Genomic DNA, 22138 nt, shown 5'->3' on the forward strand with positions numbered 1-22138 from the left:
CAGTGTGAAATCCCTAATACGATATGCACCAGCGTAGTATTGAATTGTTACAGAAGCGCAACTCATCAAGTTCGCGTTATGCGGTCTTAATAAAGAACTTAATCTTCCCTTACCTTCTAATTGTGCCAGACTTCTCATGAATCGTCCTCCACTTCACAACCGTAGCTTTGTATTCTCCATAAACTTATCAACGGTGAAGTCAGTTTTAACTTGATTTATCAGTTTTCCTATGCCGGGCCACAAGCTTTTTTTCTTTTCATCTTAGTACTTATATGCTTCACTAAGTCGATATCCCATAGATGTATTGCCCATTTCGTCGGAAATCTCAGCTCGCTTGAAAGTTGCGCAACAAAAGGATCCTTACATAAAAGCAGTACTCGAAATTATTAAATCTCACCCTTATGATGACTTCAAACTTAAAGGTGAAATATTGTACAAAGTCGTTGAAGGAAATGATTTACTGGTTTTAACCAAAGCAATGGAGCGAGAAATAATCACAGATAGTCATAATGTTGGACACTTTGCGCTACAGAAAACAATTCACGCTCTTCAACAGCAATTCTGGAATCCACATGTCGAGAACAAAGTAAAACAAATCATATACAATTGCATTTCTTGTATCATCAGCAATAAGAAACTAGGAAAACAGGAGTGCAGATGCACTGTATTGAAAAAGGGGAACAGGCCATTACACACTAATTAGTTGATGCTTTCTCAAAGTTTGTATGGCTATTCAACACTAAAAGTACAGGAACTGAAGAAGTTTTAAAAAAACTTGAGGAGTGGTCGAACGTTTTTGGCCAACCCCACCGCATAGTGAGCGACAGAGGAAGTGCATTTACATCAAATGCCTTTGTTGACTACATGGAACAGAATGGAATCGAGCACGTATTGACAACAACTGGAGTGGCCAGGGGTAATGATCAGATAGAGCGAGTAAACAGGGTTATTCTTTCGATGATTTGCAAGCTGTCGGCTGAGGATTCCTCAAAATGGTATAAATTCGTGGCTCAAGTCTAAAGAGCTATAAATTCGCATGTACACTACTCAACGAAAAAAACCCCGTTTCAGTTAATGTTTGGAGTAGAGATGCAGAACAAATCAAACGACAAAATTTTATCTATGTTGGAACAGGAGCTTATTGAAAACTTAGAAAACAACAGGATGCAAATGCGTGTGGAAGCAAAGAGCCAAATAGAACAAGCACAAAAAATTTATAAGCAGAACCATGATAAAAAATCAAAGAAGCTAACATCGGCTATGCCGAAGTTTGTATACCCTTGCAGTCCTTGGTAATAATAATTTTACATGTTCAAAATTTGTTTTCTGCTACTCAATTCATCAATATACAAACAAAACAATTTTACTCTCATATATGTAAATTTCATAGCATACTCGATTTTTATGAAAATGTTTCTTCTAGTTCTTCTATTATTTAGTGAGCCGATCCTTATGGTTTTCATACTTTATTTTTGCCGGGTAATAAAAACCCACGAAAAAAATTTCAGCCCGATAGTTCTTAAGACGGCTGAGTAAAACGCGTACGCACAGACGGACGGACAGATGGACAGACGGACATGGCTATATCGACTCAGCTTCTCACGCTTTTCAAGAATATATGTATATACTTTATGGGGTCAGAAACGCCTCCTTCTGTGCGTTACAAACATCTGATCAATTTTATTATACCCTCTGCAAGGGTATAAAAACGCAAAGACGATCGTAAATACCAGCTGGGCGATCTGGTCGCAATAAAACGTACTCAGTTTGTTGCTGGGAGAAAACTAGCAACCACTTTTCTTGGACCATATGAAGTAGTTAACATCAAGCGCAACAGCCGATACGAAGTGAGAAAAGCTGCTCAGGTAGAAGGTCCCACAACAACTTCAACAAGTTCAGACAATATGAAACTCTGGAAGTACGTCGAGACCAACGAAGAACTATTGTCGTCTGGGTCAGACGACGAGGATCAGGATGACCGAATGTAAGGTGGCTATAACGCATGCACCGACGGTGTGGCATCCCTAAAGAGGGCAGGATTTCGGTCGGAGGTTGCCATCATGTGAGAAAAAGTAGTCGAGCGTCAGTAGCAGAAGAAGTCGCGAGTTGTCGGTCGAGAGTTAAGTTGCAAGTCGTCAGTTGTTTAATTTGCCTAAAGTTGTTTAAGTTGCCTAAAATTGTTTATGTTGCCTACTAGAAGTCGCAAAATATAAATATCCTAAGCTATATATAAACTTAATATAATAAAACTACACAATAATAATCTACATACATATATTCTTGTTAGCATGAGAAGCTGGGTCAATATAGCCATGTCCGTCTGTCCGTCGGTGCGAATGCGTTTTACTCAGCCATCTCAAAAGATATCGGGATGCAATTTTTTTCGGGACTTTTTATTACCGGGTAAGATAAAGTCTGAAAATCATCAGGATCGGACTACTATAACATATAGTTCTAGAAGAGACATTTTCATAAAAATTGGAGTATCTCCATGAAATTTACTACTATGATAGTATTGGATATAAAGACTTCTATTCCAAAGTTTGATTCTGATCGAATAAGTAGAACACAAGTTACAGTCAATATAGATCGGTTCAACCGCTGCCGGCAGCGCTGCTTGCTGCCTACTACGTCATCATCAAATCTACAGAGCACATGCATACACACACACGCAACGCTACATAAACTGTATGTGTATGCGTGCGTTGCTTTGCTTAGGGAATGAGGGAAGAAGAAGAAAAATTATGGAGTTGAATTGAGTTTCAGAAATCAAATTTTGAACATGTAAGATTATTATTGTCAAGGACTGCAAGTGCATATAAACTTCGGCATAGCCGATGTTAGCTTTTTGTGTAGCCTCCGTTGGCTTTTACAACTGCATTTAGACATTTATTCATTGATATAATCAAGTTTTGAACATAGTCAATGGGTATTTTGGAACATTCCTCCATGATTACCGATATATGGTCACTTTTGTTCTTTGGCTGACGCTTGGCGGTACGTTTTTTGAGATATGACCACAGATTTTTAATTGGGTTCAAGTCTGGGCTCTGGGCAGGGGTATAACAAACTTTTTTACAGTTGTGAAGCAACCAGCACAACACACTGTTGGACTTATACTTAGGGTCGTTATCTTGGTAGAACTTAAAGTTCGGTTTGCCATCAAGATAAAAACCAAATTTGCTAGCACTGCCTACTAAAATGTTCACCTAAAATGTCCAAGTATTGATGTGTTTTCAATAAAACATAATTGGCCACCTCCTTTGCTGGAGATGCACCCCCAAATTTTCCAAATTTTACGGTGGGCTTTAAGGGGTTTTCGCCACACTCTGCTGAGTCCATCATTGTAGTAAAGCATTATTTTTGTTTAATTGCAAAAGATGACATCATCCCAATAGGATTCGGGCTCTGCTACAAAGATCCTGGCAAAACTTACCCGTTTTTCTACATTCTCTGCTGACAACAAAGGTTTTTTGCTGGCAACACATGATGAAAACACCTGTTGTTTGATGGCCTGACGAACGGTTTTACGTGAAACAATAATGCCACAGTCTTCCTCCAACTCACTAGCAAGGGATCTTGTCGAAATGAATGGATTCTCTTTTATCTTTCTGCCCTAGGTGTTATTATACGGGGCCGCCCAGTTGTGGGCTTCGCATCTAGGCTTCCCTCTGATTTTGCGCGATTTAAAATATTTTACACCGTCTTCTTTGTAATGCAAAAAATTTTTAGCTAGTTCAGAGACCGTTTTACCGTTAGTGTGATAATAAAAAAAATCAGTTGTGTGATATCAAAAGATATGCGTTTGCCCCGCATTTTGATTGCATCTGAAACTTTCGCACTTATGCTTCTCTTACCATCTAACATTTTGTCGTTTTTGACGCAGAAAATTGTTTATTTCATAATTCTACGCTTTAGAAACTCAATTACAACGGTAAAAATACGAATTAACTACAAAATAGAAACCGAAAACAATTTCTGTGTGTGCCTTCTCTAGTTTTTGTTTTGTTTTATTTTCATCTTAAAGTAGAAAAACGAAGAAATTTTTCCTTGTGTAAACACTTTTTTGCCAAACTGTACATATTTATGTACTTAAAAAGCGCTTGACGTAAAGTCAAGGACTGCATTAGATTTAAACTATGAGGGATGTAGCTTAGGGGTGTTCCTATTTTCAAGAATTCAAAATTCACCAAGTGCCAGGCGTTTTTTTTTTTCCTTTTAGTCTAAAAAAAAATATTTTGGGGCCAATCGAATTATGGTTCATGGACGCGGAACTCACCTAAAATTTTCAGTTTGATGCTCCCATATAAACATACATATACCATTCAAATATCATAAGAGTGACAGACTGTTAACACCATTGATGTTATTTTAAGAAAAGAAAAGAACAAAAACAAATGTTTCTTAAATAATGACTAACTAGAGTTACATTTTTTACAGTGGGTTATTTTTTTTATAAGCTGCAACAACTTGAAGTAATAATTGCTTTTCTTCCTCGTGGTTTGTGAGATCTCTGTTGTACTCCTGCAGAAATTCCACTTTCGGCCATATTTACGACAAGAAGATTCATTTACGACAAAAAAATCCCGGCAGTATGTAAAACATTCCTCAAATTCAAATGGTTTGTGTTCCAATTCAATCGACCCAGTTCAAAAAATGTTTGTGGCATTTTAGCTCACTCAAAAAAATTGTTTGTTTTTGCTGATACAAAGTCAGACAAGGAGTATTTTTGAAAGTTTACCAAATTAGAATAGTGTCTAATGTTTTTTAGTTGAACAGTTTGTTCCTTTGACTGTAGATTGCTAACCATTCAAATATTTTTATCGCAGGAGACATTTAATTAAAAAAACACCAGAGATATTAAATCTTCGGCAAGGTATGGTGTGTCAGTATTTGCATATTTTAAAGAATTTATATGGTTCAGATTATTATCTATGGAAAGGAGCTTTAGTTGCGTTTGTGCACTTAAACCGTGCTTTAATATACATTTTGACTAAAACCAGAGGGCCGGGGCTAACTTCGACCGCGTCAAAGTTTGTATACCCTTGCAACTGTTTTGGTAACTCTTTCCTTACCTATTAGCCATTAATGTGGAAAAACGTTTTATCTAAAAAGGCTTATGTTTGCGAAAGAATGGCCTACAATCATAGGAAATAACGGAGATATTGATCATAGTCACTGTTTTCCACCGATCGTTCCTATGGGAGCTATATGATATAGTCACCCGATCTTTATCAAATTCGGCACAGTCATTAACAGATACACCCATGATGAATATAATAGGTACACCCCTTAAAATTAATTTTTTTGACTTTAAATTAGCACAACTTTTTTTCTTTTACCTTAATCACCAAAATTTAAATGCACATTTGTTTATTGAACATTTGTGTATTGTTTACCATAATTTGGAAAAGAAAAATTATTTTATTCAAAAGTTACAACAAAAAATATGAAATTTCAGAATTTCGTGCTTGATGAAAATAATAGGTACACTTTAATTGACTAAGTTTTATTTTTTTTTTTTTGGTTTTGAAATCACTGAAAATCTATTTTTGTTTCATTATCTGATTAATATGGAATGTATCCACCTTAATTTTACCGTTACTTTTCTCATCCGACTGGGAATACTCTTAATCAAAACTTGGCAGGACTCTATCGAAGTCTTCTTCGACGCACTCCCACAATTGTCGGTTGTTGCCACTTTTTTCTGTTCGAGACTGATCCTATAGCTCACCCCACAAGTTATCGATGAGATTCAGATCCGGAGACTAAGTGGGCTAGGTAAGAGCGACCACTATATTGACCTCTAACCAAGTTTTTAAAATTTTTGAGGTGTGTTTTACGTCGTTATCCTGTTGATAAACCCACCACAGGGACTTTTTTTCCTCTAAATATGCTAGCATAATATTTTCCAGGACATCCCTATAGTCAGCTGCTCCCATCATGTCAGATACTAGGAATATTGGATAGTGTTCTGACCAAGACAAACAACCCCACACTATAATATTTTTAACACCATGCACCACTGTAGCGGTGATCAAAGTTTTTGGTTATAGGGCGCCTTAAATGTTAGGAACAGTCATTTCCGAAAAGATAAATTTTAGTTTCGTTGCTAAGAAGGATATTAGGCCGGTTTTTTTGAACTTCAGATGCTGCCCATGTGAAGTAGTCGTTAAGAAATCTTTGCTATATGATCAAATCTTTGGTTCGCATCAAAGGAACCCTTCTTGCGATACGAACTGATAGATTAGCCATTTGTAGTCATATCCTAATTGGAAAAACATTAATATCATTGTCCATTTTGGATCCAATGGCTCTCAAGGACTCGAAAGTGTCCGAATTTCTTAGGTTAGGAGTGGTTTTCTCTTGACCCACTTAGTCTCCGGATCTGAATCTCATCGATAACTTGTGGGGTGAGCTATAGGATCAGTCTCGAACAGAAAAAAGTGGCAACAACCGACAATTGTGGGAGTGCGTCGAAGAAGACTTCGATAGAGTCCTGCCAAGCTTTGATTAAGAGTATTCCCAGTCGGATGAGAAAAGTAACGGTAAAATTAAGGTGGATACATTCCATATTAATCAGATAATGAAACAAAAATAGATTTTCAGTGATTTCAAAACCAAAAAAAAAAAAATAAAACTTAGTCAATTAAAGTGTACCTATTATTTTCATCAAGCACGAAATTCTGAAATTTCATATTTTTTGTTGTAACTTTTGAATAAAATAATTTTTCTTTTCCAAATTATGGTAAACAATACACAAATGTTCAATAAACAAATGTGCATTTAAATTTTGGTGATTAAGGTAAAAGAAAAAAAGTTGTGCTAATTTAAAGTCAAAAAAATTAATTTTAAGGGGTGTACCTATTATATTCATCATGGGTGTATATTAAATTAAGAAATGTTTAATTTGAAAGCAATCGCGTTGAAAGTAACGACGTAATTTACAAAAGTCACTGTTTTCCACCGATCATTCCTATCGGAGCTATATGATATAGTCACCCGATCTTGATCAAATTTGGCACAGTCATTAACAGATATATTAAACAAACTAATGTTTAATTTGAAAGCAATCACGTTAAAAGTAACGAAGTTATTTACAAAAGTCATTGTATTCGCCCGATCGTTCCTATGGGAGCTATATGATATAGTCACCCGATCTTGATCAAACTTGGCACAGTCATTAACAGATATACTAAACTAACAAATGTTTAAGTTTAAAGCAAATGGCGGTAAAAGTAACGAAGGTATTTACAAAAGTCACTGTTTTCGACCGATCGTTCCTATGGGAGCTATATGATATAGTCACCCGATCTTTATCAAATTCGGCACAGTCATTAACAGATATACTAAATTAAGAAATGTTTAATTTGAAAGCAATCGCGTTGAAAGTAACGACGTAATTTACAAAAGTCACTGTTTTCCACCGATCGTTCCTATCGGAGCTATATGATATAGTCACCCGATCTTGATCAAATTTGGCACAGTCATTAACAGATATATTAAACTAACAAATGTTTAATTTGAAAGCAATCACGTTAAAAGTAATGAAGTTATTTACAAAAGTCATTGTTTTCGCCCGATCGTTCCTATGGGAGCTATATGATATAGTCACCCGATCTTGATCAAATTTGGCACAGTCATTAACAGATATATTAAACTAACAAATGTTTAATTTGAAATCAATCACGTTAAAAGTAACGAAGTTATTTACAAAAGTCATTGTTTTCGCCCGATCGTTCCTATGGGAGCTATATGATATGCAGTATATACAAGCCTACGTGCAAAATTTCACACTTCTGACCAAAATTAATATACCCTTTTTGCAAGTGTATAAAAACGCCAACATCAAGCAAACCATTCGCTTCATTTTTTTATACCCTTGCAAAAAGGGTATATTAATTTTGGTCAGAAGTGTGCAACGCATAGAACGAAGCATCTCCGACCATACAAAGTATATATATTCTTGATCAGCACGACGAGACGAGTTCAAATAGCCATGTCCGTCCGTCCGTCCGTCCGTCTGGATCAACGCAAACTCCTCCTAGACCGTAAGAACTACAGAGCTGAAATTTTGCACCTAGGCTTGTATATACTGCAGGGGTTGTATACTATATCATATACCTCCCATACAAACCCCAAAGTCACGAACAGTGACTTTTCTCAATAACTCCGTTATTTTCTGTGCTATTATCGTGAAACATAATATTAGAGAGTTTATTACGCTTATAAACGATCAAGATCGGATGACTATATCATATAGCTCCCATAGGAACGATCGGTCGAAAACAGTGACTTTTGTAAATACCTTCGTTACTTTTACCGCCATTTGCTTTAAACTTAAACATTTGTTAGTTTAGTATATCTGTTAATGACTGTGCCAAGTTTGATCAAGATCGGGTGACTATATCATATAGCTCCCATAGGAACGATCGGTGGAAAACAGTGACTATGATCAATATCTTCGTTATTTCTTATGATTGTAGGCCATTCTTTCGCAAACATAAGCCTTTTTAGATAAAACGTTCTTCCACATTGACGGCTAATAGGTAAGGAAAGAGTTACCAAAAAAGTTGCAAGGGTATACAAACTTTGACGCGGTCGAAGTTAGCCCCGGCTCTCTGGTTTTAGCCGAAATTGATGTATAAATAAAACCAGGGGGCCAACTTTTTTGGTAACTATTTCCTTACCTATTAGAAATCAATGTGGAAGAACGTTTTATATAAAAAGGCTTATGTTTGCGAAAGTATGCGTTGCACACTTCTGACCAAAATTAATATACCCTTTTTGCAAGGGTATAAATATCTTAAAGGAATAAATGGGTCTCGACATCCAGCGTGCATGGTTAGTTGGTCTAGGTGAAAAAAAGGATACTGTTCTGCACCAAAAAAAATTAAAGCTATCTGAAGCAGTTCTTTATGATCTTTTTGGCTCTGCCATTTTCGTGGTTCACCAACACCATTTTTAAATTTCTCCTTCAAATTTGGCCATGATTTTGAAAATCTTTTAACTATCGCGAAACTTCTCAGCAGCTGTTTATTTAAATATACAAATATTTTTACCAATAAAAAGATCACTTGCTTGATTTTTTCCCCATAGAACTAAGAACACCCACTAAGAACAATGTAGCTATAAGATAGTGTTTTTTGTGTTTATAAGATTGCTTGCTTACCTGATTGTTAATTCCTTATGTCTATTAAATATCATCCACTTTCCAAAATTTTCCTCAGTTAAAGCATTAATCGTACCGTCTTTGATCTGATGCGAAATATCTTTAGCAATAAATTTACCCATGTTGAACAAATTAGCACCACAACCTATCTGTAAAAAAAATTGTTTTAAAGAAAATCTAGTGTTATTTAACCTAAAGTTATCATGTTCTCACAACAAAACTAGCTCGTCCTAGGGATTGTTTTGGGTAATTAACGTCTTTAATATTCTTGCTCCCCTTGTATATAGACATCAAATGCATGGCGTTTAAATCATGGTTTGAAATTGAATCCAAATAAACAAATTCCTTAGAAGCCAAACAAGCATATAAAATTGAAAAAGAAATTATTAATAGAGATTTTAAATTCAAGTATTTATCTTACCTTTGGTATTGCAAAAAACGTAGCTAATTTTTCCTTTACTTGATCTCGTTTTTCAGTTGATAATTCGCTCCAGTCATACATTTTAAGCAGTAATCCAAAAACTACTTCGATTTCTGACTGCTTACAGTTCATAAGCTCCTTTACATATGGGTTTTGTTTAAAGGCGGGTACATCTGGGGGCTCAATAAGAGGTACCTAAAAAAGAAGGTTGGAAAAAGCTTTATATTTCCTTATTAGATAAAAAGATAGTTTAGTATTTTTAATTGAATGATTGAATCTCAGTGTACCTAAACTAGGCAAACCTGTGTCGTTTCCGAGGCCTGATGGTGTACCCAAATGTGTACTTAGGGTAAAATGAATTAAAAACCAGAGGGCCGGGGCTAACTTTGACCGCGTCAAAGTTTGTATACCCTTGCAACTTTTTTGGTAACTCTTTTCTTACCTATTAGCCATCAATGTGGAAGAACGTTTTATCTAAAAAGGCTTACATATGTTTGCGAAAGAATGGCCTACAATCATATTGACCAAAGTCACTGTACTCCACCGATCGTTCCTATGGGAGCTATATGATATAGACACCCGATCTTTATCAAATTCGACACAGTCATTAACAGATATATTAAATTAAGAAATGTTTAATTTGAAAACAATTACGTTAAAAGTAACGAAGTTATTTACAAAAGTCACTGTTTTCGACCGATCGTTCCTATGGGAGCTATATGATATAGTCATCCGATCTTGATCAAATTTGGCACAGTCGTTTATAAGCGTAATAAACTCTCTAATATTAAGTTTCAATATAATAACATAGAAAATAACGAAGTTATTGAGAAAAGTCTCTGTTCGTGACTTTGGGGTTTGTATGGGAGCTATATGATATAGTGGTCCGATCCGGCTGAATCCGAGATATACAACGCCTGCAGTATATACAAGCCTAGGTGCAAAATTTCAGCTCTGTAGCTCTTACGGTCTAGAAGGAGTTTGCGTTGATCCAGACGGACGGACGGACGGACGGACGGACATGGCTATTTGAACTCGTCTCGTCGTGCTGATCAAGAATATATATACTTTGTATGGTCGGAGATGCTTCGTTCTATGCGTTGCACACTTCTGACCAAAATTAATATACCCTTTTTGCAAGGGTATAAAAAAAAATGAAGCAAGTAAGTCGACTCGTCGACTTGGGTATACCATACACCAGGTGAAACAAATATTTCAAATTTCGAAAACCAAATGTATGTCTATTAAATTGTTTTTACATGTTTCATAGTATGTGCTATCTCGCTCACTCTACGAACACACGAGCACTCTAGCGCCGCCACTAGCCAACGGCCAATTCTGGCCTTGTGGACCGCTTAGTAAAATACGTTCATACGCATATTTTGCATGTTTCTAGTCCGATCTCAATAAAATTTGGTAGTTTTGTAGAAATAGAAAAGATTAATTAGTCTGCCGAATTTGAATGCGATAGTCTACAAAAACTACAGGAGAAAATCGGTTTTTTTCTTAATTATAGAGGCGGAAGTGGGCGTGGCAAAATATGAAAATATATATACTCTGCGCGCATACTAAGCCAGTATACATAAAAAAAATTTTTAAATAGCCAGTTTCTGCGCGTCTATTAAACTAGTCTGCATACCAAATTTGATGTCTCTAGCTATTACACTTTTTAAGAAAAACAGTTTCATGTGATTCCTGGGGGCGTAAAGGGGCGTGGCAAAAAGTTTGAACAATTAATTTCTGCGCGCTAACTAAACGGTTTTACAAACTAAATTTAATGTCTCTAGCTGTTATACTTTTTAAAAAAAATAGTTTTATGTGATTCCTGGGGGCGTGGCCGAAATTCCAATTAACTCTATATATGTACATAATACACGAGTATACATACCAAATTTGGTGGCACTAGCTCTTATAGTCTCCGAGATCTGTGTGTTCATACGGACGGACGGACATGGCTAGATCGACTTGGCTGTTCATCCTGATCAAGAATATATAAACTTTATAGGGTCGGAGAAGCTTCCTTCTGCCTGTTACATACATTTTGGCGACTTTAATATACCATTTCACCCTATGGGTGTATGGTATAATGAACAAAGTGGTGACATATATGTATATGTACATACAATATGGGAAATTTTTTTCAAAACTACCCTTCTATTCTCCATCTCTTTCTTTTCATGCGTATACCCCTTCCAAAGGCCGCTGTTTAGATTGGCGTAAAATGTCCCTTATTGATAGGCAAAAAAAATATCTAATTCTTATCCGATTTTAATGAAAAATATGTCATTCGATGGGAAATTTAATTTACTTTCTTTCGTAATTCAAGAAAAAAAGTACTTTTGTATGAATTAGTGTCGTAAAATGGACTCGCCCAAAGGACCAAAAATTTTCATACAAAATTCAGATTTTCAATTGGCCCCAAATTGAAAGTTGGGGCTAAATCCAAAATTTGTGGTATGCAGTTTATCTTAGTTTTGCTAGATCTACAACTTATTCGAAGATTTCAAACGTCTATCTTTAATATTTAAGATTTTGGAAAAAACGTCTTAAATAAATGCCCCCCAAAAAACGGACTTCTCTTTGTTCAAATGCACCTGTGAAAAAAACGGATTGAACTATGAAGACCATTCTTACGGTCCATTATCTGAACACAATAACCAAGAAATTACAGAAAAAATTATTCCATTAAGTTTGTTAGGAGCCGGGAAAATCAAAAACACAAAAAAAAGAAAAGAAACGTCTTAAATTCGTGTCCGCCACTGTATGTATGTACATATATACTCACTTCTGATACCCATACAGTAGTGTTCTTAAAACTAAACGACATCGGCTATTCGCCTCTTACTTTTTTTGGCTTAAAGAGTGTATAAAAAATAGATTACATAGTGCACTTTTCAAGTCTTTTTTATACACTTATAGAGGGTACTATAAAATTGGTAAGATGTTTGTAACGCAAAGCACACAATTCCGACATTATAAAGTATTTATATTCCTTGATCAGCACCAGAAGCTGAGTTGAAATGCGTTTTATTTCGCGATCTACTTTTTGAGAAGACAGTGTCGAGTACATACAGTCCACGGCATAAGTATTTTGACAAAAGTTGTTGCTCTCTTTAGCGATTTGTTTTGAAGAAATTGAGTTGTTAACGGTTCTTACTTTATAAGAAATGCATACAACTCTTAATAAAAAAGCAGAATGAAAATTTGTTTTTTTTAATTGCTCTATGCATTTTCTTAATTTTTGCTTTACTGTCTTCCGTTAGCTGATGAGAGGTGGACAAAGGTATTCTCAGTATTTAGTCTTTAGTATTCTGCTCAAGAGTAAACAATTATCACACGTGGTTATTATTGTTCAATAATTAGTTCAATGAAATAAAAAATCAATTTTACTTATTTGTTTTGCAACATTATCGTATTTGCCAAAAAATATATTGCTAAGCCCCATTGGTTTTGGCGTCAAGTTTTATGGAGTGATGAAAGCTCCTTTTGCTTCCACTGCTCCAAAAAAAAAAGTTTATGTGACAATGCCAAAAATCACACATCAAAAAAGAAGACCGATTTGTGAAAAAGTTAGCCATTGGGGTGGGTCAGTTATGTTTTGGGGATGCGTTGCTTATAACGGCGTAGGAGATTTGGTTCCCGTCGATGGAACCATGACGAAAGATAAATATTTGACCGTCATTAAAGAGCATGCTTTGCCTTCAGGGGATAAACTTATCGGAGAGTCCTTTATTTTCCAGCAGGACAATGCGCCATGCCATAAGGCAAAAATGATTACATTTTTTTTTTTAATGAAAATGAAGTAAATGTCCTAGATTGGCCACCGCAAAGTCCTGATGTGAACATTATTGAAAACCTATGGGCTTATATTAAGCGACAGCGTTGTGCTGATCTCGAAAGGACACGGCAGGACACTATTTCTGAGGTTGGAGAGCTCTGGAGACATATTTCGTTGGATTACATCCGTAACTTAGTAGATTCGGTCACGAGACGTCTACAAAAAGTAATAAATGCTAAAGGAGGGTATATTTTTTATTAAACATATGAAACAATACGTTGAAACGTAAAATTTGATTAATTTTTGTTATTTTGGACATTTGTCAAAATACTTTTGTCACCATGCATTTAGTTACTTCGAATTTTCTGATTATTAATGTTAATTTTAGGAATTCCTTTTTGAGTGAAATAAACTGCGGATATTCATATCTTTTCACCAAAAAATATCTCTTTTCTTTTTATGGTCTTTTAAAAAAAACCAGAACATATTCTCTGAAAATTTTGTTTGTCAACTTACTTATGCAGTCTACTGTATAAGCCAACTTAACAAAAGTGCTGTGAACACCTACCACTAACCGCTAGCAATTTCCTCCCACGCTCGTTCTTCCACTTAAAGTGGAAGCATCTGGCAACCCCATAACTGTTGACAGAGATGTCAGATTAACAAATGTCATACCGTGTTGGAAGCGTCATTTCAGTACAATTTTATCCATGGAACAATAAACACCTAAACAACGCGCTGAAATTGTTCAGCTGTATATTCAAAATAACTTCTTAATTGTGTTAACTAAACGTGCGTGGAAAAAGAAAAATAAAGTTAAAACATCGTCTGGAGACAACACTGTACGTCGATTATAATCCAAATTTATATCGTCTGGTAGTGTTGGTAGTGCCAGTCATCTGTCCAGACGAGAATATTGATGCCGTTCGAGCCAGTGTTGCAGAGTAACACCGTATGGGGTAACCGTGAATGGGGAACGGTTTCGGACAATGATAACCGATTTTTTATTGCCATTTGTCCGTGAAAATGAATTGGATAATTACTGGTTCCAACAGGACGGCGCTACATGCCATACAGCGCATGCCACGACGCGAAATGTTCCCCGGAAGAATAATTTCGAAAAATGGCGATTAAGACTGGCCACCGAGATCACCTGATTTGACGCCTCCTGACTTTTTTTATGGAGATATTTAAAATCCAAGGTAAACTGGTAAACCAGAGACATTGGCTGCGCTGAAAAAAGGGCACATTTTGCGGTCAAAGCCAGAGGCGGTCATTTACGAGATATCATATTCAAAAAGTAGTTAGAACAAATCTCCTTAAACCTAAATAAATGAATTTAAAAAAAAAAAAAAAAATTAAAAAATTCCACTTTTTACTTTGCTATTGCAAAAACAAATCCCTCCACTTTAAATGGCCCACCCTGTAGCATTCAGATTACTTAGGCAGAAAGAATGAAAATATAGAAAGGAAAGGTAACTGACATCGAAGAAGTCACAGCAACTATCAAAGCCTTTAAGCCTAAGGAATTCCCGGGATCGGATAAAAACGACAGCAAGACTATAAGGGCACTTCCAGAAAACTGTATAGAGTTCTAGTTAAAGGCCACGCTAAATTTCTCGTGGAAACATGCTGAAGTCAAAATGATCCTAAAACCAGGCAAACTTGTCGAAGCTATCGAATCTTACCGCAAAATCAGTTTTCTGCCAGTCCTCTCTAAAATATTCAAATTATTGCTCTTAACGAAGATATCGGCGAAGCTTGATAACCAAGACATATTACCACACCATCAATTTAGTTTTAGAGGTCAGCTTCTGAGCAGATCCACCGAGTCGTGCAACATATTATGGAATATTATGAACTTCGTACAATCGAAACAGACATACTTTTGGCAAAATTTGCCGGTGACACTTTAGGTTCGGGATTATCTAAAATGGTCCAAGAATGGGCAAGACATTTGAGAATCGGAATTAACACAAATAAATCCCAAAGCGTTACATCTACACAACGAGAAGAAAACTGCCCCGAAGTATTTTACGATTACCAATTCCACAAACAAGGCAACATATCTGGGAATGACCCTCGTTGTTAGATTATCTTTTAAACCCCACATTTCAACACTAGTGAAGAAGCACAACTACAGAATGAACAAACTAAATTGGTGATTTTTAAAAATAAAAAAGAAGAAAATCGTCCCGACCATCTTAGAAATACCAAGTAAAAAATATTTAAAATTTCGAAAACAGAATTTTTATTACATGCGACATAGCCTTAACCATCTCGCTAACAATTACAAAAACACGAGCACTCTAGCGCCGCACAGTTGGGCCTCTGCTCGGATAGCGTTGCAAGAATCGATTTTTTCATTATCACGTTTGGCAAAAATTATATATGCAATCAATAGGGAATACTTCAGAGATCATGAATCCAAAATATTTTTGAAATCGGTTGAGATTCCTGGGTGCTTGAGACGTCCAAAGTTGAGACATTTTTAGTAAATGGAAACAAATGATAACTTTTACAAATATTGGGCGATTTCAACAATCTTTTGGTTTTATCTGAAAAGTATGTTCTTTATTAAAGGTATCTTTCATAAATGAACTATTAAAAATAATATACTAAGAATAATAATATACTAATAATAATAACATACTAATAATAATAATATACTAATAATAATAATATACTAATAATAATAATCTATCTATATATAACGATAACTGATCAATCGTCATTGAATTAGTTGTCACATTTTTCATCATTAAATAATTTCATTAAGCACCACGAACACCCAGCACTCTTGCCCAACATTCATTTTGAACCTTTTATCATAAGCTTTTGAAATTTTTTTAATTACTTTATCGGTTTAGAAGCTATGATTTTTGCAATGTAAAACGCCAAAAATCCTACCGCAAACTCCGCCCTTATGAACCGCCTCGTGAAACATAGGTTTGTGGAAATTAGTAAGACTAATGAGTGTGCTGTGTAAATTTGATTTGATTTACATTTGCAAAATTTAAATTGACAAAATCAAGAATTGTTTTATACAGATAATAGTACAGCAGATATTCTGAGGCAACCGTTCGGTTACACGCATTAGAGGTGCCGAACGTGTTCGACCCCGGGGGATATCAGTGACAGGCCCTGATTTAACATGGTCGGAGATGCTTCCTTCTATGCTTTGCACACTTCTGACCAAAATTAATATATCTTTTTTTCAGGGGTATAAAAATAGGCAAGGCAAGCAAAGGTTACAATCATAGATGCAATATAAATTTTTAGTGTATGCATCCCGATTACAGATTAATGTATGTACAAGGTGGCGCAAAAGAAGTCATCCGATGTTGTTTGGCTCTTATTATACCCTTGCAAAAAGGGTATATTAATTTTGGTCAGAAGTGTGCAACGCATAGAACGAAGCATCTCCGACAATACAAAGTATATATATTCTTGATCAGCACGACGAGACGAGTTCAAATAGCCATGTCCGTCCGTCCGTCTGGATCAACGCAAACTCCTCCTAGACCGTAAGAGCTACAGAGCTGAAAGCATGTAGGCTTGTAGATTCTTGTATATCTCGGACTTAGCCGGATCGGACCACTATATCATATAGCTCCCATACAAACCCCAAAGTCACGAACAGTGACTTTTCTCAATGACTTCGTTATTTTCTGTGTTATTATCGTGAAACTTAATATTAGAGAGCTACGCCTAAAAACTACTTTACCAAATTTGATCAAGATACGATGACTATATCATATAGCTCCCATAGGAACGATCGGTCGCAAACAAAGACTTTTGTAAATAACTTCGTTATTTTTAACGCGATTGCTTTCAAATTAAACATTTGCTAGTTTAATATGTATGTTAATGACTGTGCCAAATTTGATCAAGATCCGATGACTATATCATATAGCTCCCATAGGATCGATCGGTCGCAAACAGTGATTTTTGTAAATAACTTCGTTACTTTTAACGCGATTGCTTTCAAATTAAACATTTGTCAGTTTAATATATCTGTTAATGACTGTGCCAAATTTGATCAAGATCGGGCGACTATATCATATAGCTCCCATAGGAACGATCGGTGAAAAACAGTGACTTTGATCAATATCTTAGTTTTTTCTTATGATTGTAGGCCATTCTTTCGCAAACATAAGCCTTTTAAGAAAAAACGTTCTTCCACATTGATGGCTAATAGGTAAGGAAAGAGTTACCAAAAAAGTTGCATGGGTATACAAACTTTGACGCGGTCGAAGTTAGCCCCGGCCCTCTGGTTTTTTTTCTAAATGAAAAACTTCGATTCTGTTTTATATATGTCGGGGCGTAGCCTGTATTATTTAAATCACTCATTATCTTTTTACTGTTTTCTTTTACTTTGTACTACTTTCACTTTTTCACTTGTATTTTAAACTGTACGGCTAGTTCCCGGGGAGGTTGTCCACTGAGCTCTCTAGCCCCCCTTTATATAGGACCTGACCTGAAGACAGCTCTCAACATTAGTTACTAAGATGCTCAACCAGGGCTACAACTGACGCACCTGTCAATACATTGGAACTAACTAGTAGGCTTTGACTTATTAGTCAGGTGTCAGTCAGCAAACGCTGCACGGCAGTGTTGTAAACTACACAATGCACTGACACCTGACAATTCTCAAAGCACCATAGTAGGCTCTGATTCATTGACACCTGATAATTCGAAAAACAACATAGTAGGCTTTGATTCATTCTCCGACATATGTATATATATTCTTTATAAATAAACAAAATCAAAAAACAAAATTGAAGTTTTTCATTTAGAAAAAATAAGAGCCAAACAACATCGGATGACTTCTTTTGCTTCTGTTCATATGTGCCAGAGATTTACAGGCACAATCAAACTACATAAACTCCAATGATTTCACTCAACAGTTTTGCAACAACATAAAAACTCTGCACGAATCCAGTATACCGACGGATTTCACGCACATAAATTGAGAATAAATTTGACAAACAGAATCGACATGAATTGAGGTAAGATTGTGAAGTTGTTGAAGGAGGAAGGAACTTTTTAAAGATATGCGGGATAGGAAAAAAGTGGTCGCGATCACAAGCACGCAATTTTTAGTCAGATGGAAGGAGCGAAGGTAAAAAAGAATTGTGGTTTTTCTTTTAGCAGAGAATCGAAAAGTTTGATTCTGAGCAAATACTTATAACTTTGTTCTCTAGGGCGAAACAAAATGTCGATCACATGTGCTAATGCAATATATCCGATCCTCTAATTCCAGCGGTACAAAGAACCGCATCGAACAAAATCAAACCCAATGTTTGAGTGCACCGCAAAACTTATAAATCAATGCAGCTGGTATATACACACTAGAGAGCTGCATGAGTAGTCAAAAAACCTTATTCGAATTGACAATGCTCAAAATGAGTTGAGTGAGTTCGAGTGCGAGGCCGAAAAAGTATGAGTGAGTGAGTGCTCTAGCACAGGACTCATACACACAAAGCTAAAACACATAAGAGAATTGAATGAATTGTGACAGGTAAAGAAAAGTGAGTTGGTTTCGAATGGATTCGAGTTGCCAAGTAGTTTTTCATTTCATTTATTTGTATAATAGAAAAGAAAGAGAGAAAGAGACAAAAACCAATGAAATGTAAACTGTTATTTTTTTTTTGCATATATTTTATTACATTTATTTCTATTTTATATTGGAATGCAAGAATATAATTTTATTTATATTTTCTGAGTTACTAGAAATAAGACAACGCTTTTCTGAAATCAAATTTCTAGCGTTGGAAAATGTTCGCTCCGAAGCTGCGCTGCTCGCTGGAATACACAATATTTTGCAACTTGTCTTATAAAGCAGAGGAAAAAAATTTGCATGCAAATTCCACCAAGCCAATGGGTCAAAATCTTTTCAACGACACAAACGGAATGACTGTACAAAATTTGTAAGCTATAACTCGAATGAATTCGAATTCGAATTGTGTTAGCCAAATTTTTCATTCGGTTTTATACTTCATTCATTCGAACTTTTTTCGTTGGATGCTGTGAGTTATGAGAAGCAATATACATTCACACTCACACACATTCACTCTAGTATTAGCAAGCACTCACTCAATTCAATTCAATTCGAGTCCATTCATTTCTTTATATGTATTGAGTGAAGCCGAGCAGCTCTCTAATACACACATAATGGGTTTACAAAATGGAGTGGTAAAGAGCGAGGAAGAAAATATTGCGGGTATGACGAAATAAAATGGGATAGAGTGAGAATTTGAATGTTATGTACATATGTCTATGTGTGCATGTTTGCGAACATCTAAACATTGACGCCCAAAAAAAAAATATGGAACACTTAATAATATCATGGTCGATATTATCTTTGACAGCTTCTGGATAGCTTCTTTGATATTTTGAATATATGGAAGGTCTGTGAAAAAAAATGAAGTGCAAACTGGAAAAATAACGTAACCGATACCACCTTTACTGGAGTAAAAACCTTCGCTTTCTATCCCTCATTATATTTATGAGTGGAAAAGAGATACAAAAATAATTTTGTTGATTAAGGTAGTTCATATGTTGTACCTTAAAAGCGCGAACTAAGTGGTGGGCAATATACATTATTCTCTCTCATTATTGAATATTACGAAAGCAAAATTTCCACCACCTGTTTTTGTGATAGGGCCACGGAATAGGTAAACAACAATTTCTGTGCGTTTAATCTGCATTTCACTAGCTTTTAACAGTAATGGATCTTCATTTCGTCTGCGTTTGGGACCATCTCAGTACCTGCTACGGATCAACTGTAAAAAAACCCCCTTTTAGAGATAGATGATCAATGGCGGTGAAAAAATGAATAATGTTGATTAGAAAGTTATGAATATGTATAATATTTGACAGAAAGTTTAATTCAGTTTCATTTATAGTTCAAACAAAAAGCACTTTTGTACATATAGGTGTCGTAAAACGGCGCACGGTGGGGCCTTTTGGCATTTTACATTGCAAAACTTATAGCTTTTAAATCGATACAGCGATTTAAAAAATGTTTAAAGCATATGATAAAGAATACCTCAAGCTTTAAATGTTTGCCAAGAGTGCTGGGTGCTCGTGGTGCTGTAACATTTAAGGTCAAAGTCAGAAAATATTTCCCAGCATGTTTTTCCTTTCCGGTTTTTTTCAATCACAAACGGAATTTTTCATCGTTTAAAACGACTATGTAACATTTTTTAATGTTTTACATTTATTTTTTAAAAGTAAAGTAAAAACTAAACATTTTTTTAATTTTGTTTACCCTTGCAAAAATTGTATATTAATTTTGGTCAGACGTGTGCAAAGCATAGAACGAAGCACCTCCGAGCATAAAAAGTATATATATTCTTGATCAGCACGACGAGACAAGTTCGAATAGCCATGTCCGTCCGTCGTACGTCGTACTAGACCGTAAGAGCTACAGAGCTGAAATTTTCCACGTAGGCTTGTATATACTGCAGGGGTTGTATATTTTGGATTCAGCCGGATCGGACAACAATATCATATAGCTCCCAAACAAACGCCAAAGTTAAGAACAGTGACTTTTCTCAATAATTTCGTTATTTTTTATGTTATTATCGTGAAACTTAATATTAGAGAGTTTATTTTTATTATTATTTTTTCAGAGCTATATTAGAAAGTTCATTACGCATATAAACAACTGTGCCAAATTTAATCAAGATCGGGTGACTATATCTTATAGCTGGCATAGAAACGATCGGTGGAAAACAGTGACTTTGATCAATAACTTTGTTTTTTTCTTTGTAAGCCGTTTCGCAAACATTAGACTTTAAAGAGCATAGGTAAGGAAAGAGTAACAAAAAACTTGACGCGGTCGAAGTTAGCCCCGGCCCTCTGGTTTATACTTAAATCGCAGCTAGCTCGGGTGTGGTCAGTCTCACGATAATTGACAACAACGGTGTATAGTTAATTTAAGCGCAAACTATTCCTAGACCCTAAGAGCTTGTATATACAGCACAGCTGGATCGGAACACCATATCATATAGCTCCCATACACACGGCAAAGTCCAGAACAGTGGCTTTTCTTTTTTCATAGCTATTACCTAATTTAATATTGCTTAGTATAACTATAAAGACTGCCAATATTAATGACCTAACTAAATTTAATTAAGATCGGGTGACTATATCATATAGCTCCCATAGGAACAATCGGTGGAAAACAGTTACTTTGATCAATAACTTCGTTATTTGGCATGCTAAGATTGTACGCCGTACATTAGACTTTAAATAAAACATTGTCCACTTTGACGGCTATAAGAAAGGAAAATTTAACAAAATAAACTTGCAAGGGTATACAAACTTCGGCGCGGTCGAAGTTAGCCCCGGCCCTCTGGTTTTTTATTGATTTATTAAAAAATAGACTGAATGGCGTTTTTTAAAAAAGTTAGTCATCATTATGCATTCTTAAAGCAATTAGGAATGAGTTTAACAAAACTTAATTTCACAAATTTTTTTTTTTTTGTCTATTAATCCATTATTGATGATACTATTAATATGTTTATAACACACAATCGTAGTTGGACCACTCTAGTCTTAATCTTCGATTAATGCAAATATGTTTAAATAAAATTTATTAGTCTAATATTATGTTTACATTGCACAATAAAATATTTTAAATGCAATTACATGGTTTAAAAAATTTCAACACACTTGTTTTTCGAAAACTTGCAGTCATGGACTAATACTAAGTAAAAGGTTGTCATCATCGCACCCAATTACTACACGACACCCA

The 22138-nt window shown here is 35.5% G+C and overlaps 1 protein-coding gene across 4 annotated transcripts in view; it reads right to left on the reverse strand.

The window, feature by feature from the left end:
- The window catches only part of Dg (Dystroglycan), a 45988-nt gene that overhangs the window by 17640 nt on the left and 6210 nt on the right, over nt 1-22138 (reverse strand). For 3 of the 4 annotated variants that reach the window (XM_068287628.1, XM_068287627.1, XM_068287630.1), the window contains 3 exons: nt 9594-9788; nt 9386-9517; nt 9173-9321 (listed from right to left, as the gene is read on the reverse strand). In XM_068287628.1, coding sequence (XP_068143729.1) covers nt 9173-9321; nt 9386-9517; nt 9594-9725 — 413 coding nt within the window. In that variant the 5' untranslated portion in view covers nt 9726-9788. Of the gene's footprint in view, nt 1-9172; nt 9322-9385; nt 9518-9593; nt 9789-22138 lie in introns of those variants that run through there. The other variant, XM_068287629.1, reaches the window with a different exon arrangement.

Source organism: Drosophila tropicalis, unplaced genomic scaffold, assembly GCF_018151085.1.
Source record: "Drosophila tropicalis isolate 14030-0801.00 unplaced genomic scaffold, ASM1815108v1 contig_573, whole genome shotgun sequence".
NCBI classification, from domain to species: Eukaryota; Metazoa; Arthropoda; class Insecta; order Diptera; family Drosophilidae; genus Drosophila; species Drosophila tropicalis.